The sequence below is a fragment of the Aplidium turbinatum genome, chromosome 14 (assembly GCF_918807975.1).
Source record: "Aplidium turbinatum chromosome 14, kaAplTurb1.1, whole genome shotgun sequence".
In the NCBI taxonomy this organism is placed as follows: domain Eukaryota; kingdom Metazoa; phylum Chordata; class Ascidiacea; order Aplousobranchia; family Polyclinidae; genus Aplidium; species Aplidium turbinatum.
In genome coordinates, this window is record NC_137485.1 from 20,307,394 (window position 1) to 20,308,490 (window position 1,097).

The 1,097-nt window shown below is 37.6% G+C and overlaps 1 protein-coding gene across 1 annotated transcript; it reads left to right on the plus strand.

Moving 5' to 3' along the window:
* Window positions 1-213: 213 nt before the first annotated feature.
* LOC145782979 (peroxynitrite isomerase THAP4-like) lies at window positions 214-630 on the plus strand. Its single transcript, XM_082594737.1, has one exon. It carries the CDS (start codon window positions 214-216, stop codon window positions 628-630), a length of 417 nt encoding a protein of 138 aa, XP_082450863.1.
* The last annotated feature ends 467 nt before the right edge of the window (window positions 631-1,097 follow it).

Consider the following 1,097-nt stretch of genomic DNA (forward strand, 5'->3'; position numbering starts at 1 on the left):
TCAATGTAAACAAGACAGTAAGCTTGATCAAAGACTATTTTAATTGAGCAAAATAGCGTTATGGTTATGACGTCATCACCTTTCTCGCCCCCCAAGGTTTTTTGAAAAGTCGGCGCCTATGGCTACCAAGTCTTTTTCATATCTCATTGTGCTTATATCTGAAACTAAGTACTTGTGCTTGAATGTTATAGGTCATTCAAATTGTTTAGCAATATGGGGTTTTCCTGTTGCGTTCCTAATTGTAATACTGGTTATCGTTTATCTCAAAGTAATAGACCAACAGTGTCACTTTTTCGATTACCTCGCGATCAAGATGCAATTCAAGCTTGGATTAAAGCTATTCCTAGAGAACAATATGCAGTCACTTCCTCCAGTAGAGTTTGTGCAAAACATTTTTATGATTCAGACTTTATAACAAGTACTACCGATGTCCGAGAAAGAAGAGTTGCAAAAAGAGAATTGTTGCAACTGAAAAAGCTTCGCCTAAAACCGTCAGCTGTACCAAGAATATTTCCTGGTTTACCTGGTTATCTGACAAAGCAACAGCCACCTAAAAGATCCACTTCTACATCTACAGCGTCTGCAAGACTGAAAAAGGAAAATGATTTAACAACTAACCGAACAATTTAGACTCGTTTAATGATTTGAAAAAAGTGATGAATGCACTAGATGAAATCTTCTTTGCTGTTGCTGTCTCCGTTGACAATCATGTTTGCAACAGGTATTTATGTCTGCATGAATTGGTTGTGATGAGAGCTGGGTAATGATATTTTTGACATGCTTTAATTTGTCACTAGACCCAGGGCAGTTCCCAGTGCTGTTAAAGCAGGGGCGGGCAACTTCTCCAGGCGGCGGGCCTGATATGGGAAAATGAAGTAGTTGGCGGGCCGGATTCATGAATTGCTACATTAAGCGTGTATTTATCCACCTAGACAAAGAATGAATTCTATTTAATGTAATGTAAACTTTAAGTTTAAAGCATAAAGACCAAAAACAGTCTTTAATGAATTTATTAACAATTAACGTAATGTAGCTTCTGAAGTCAATGGGACATCTGTAGTCGATCAAAGTTGTCACTTTCATTGAAACATCTATGG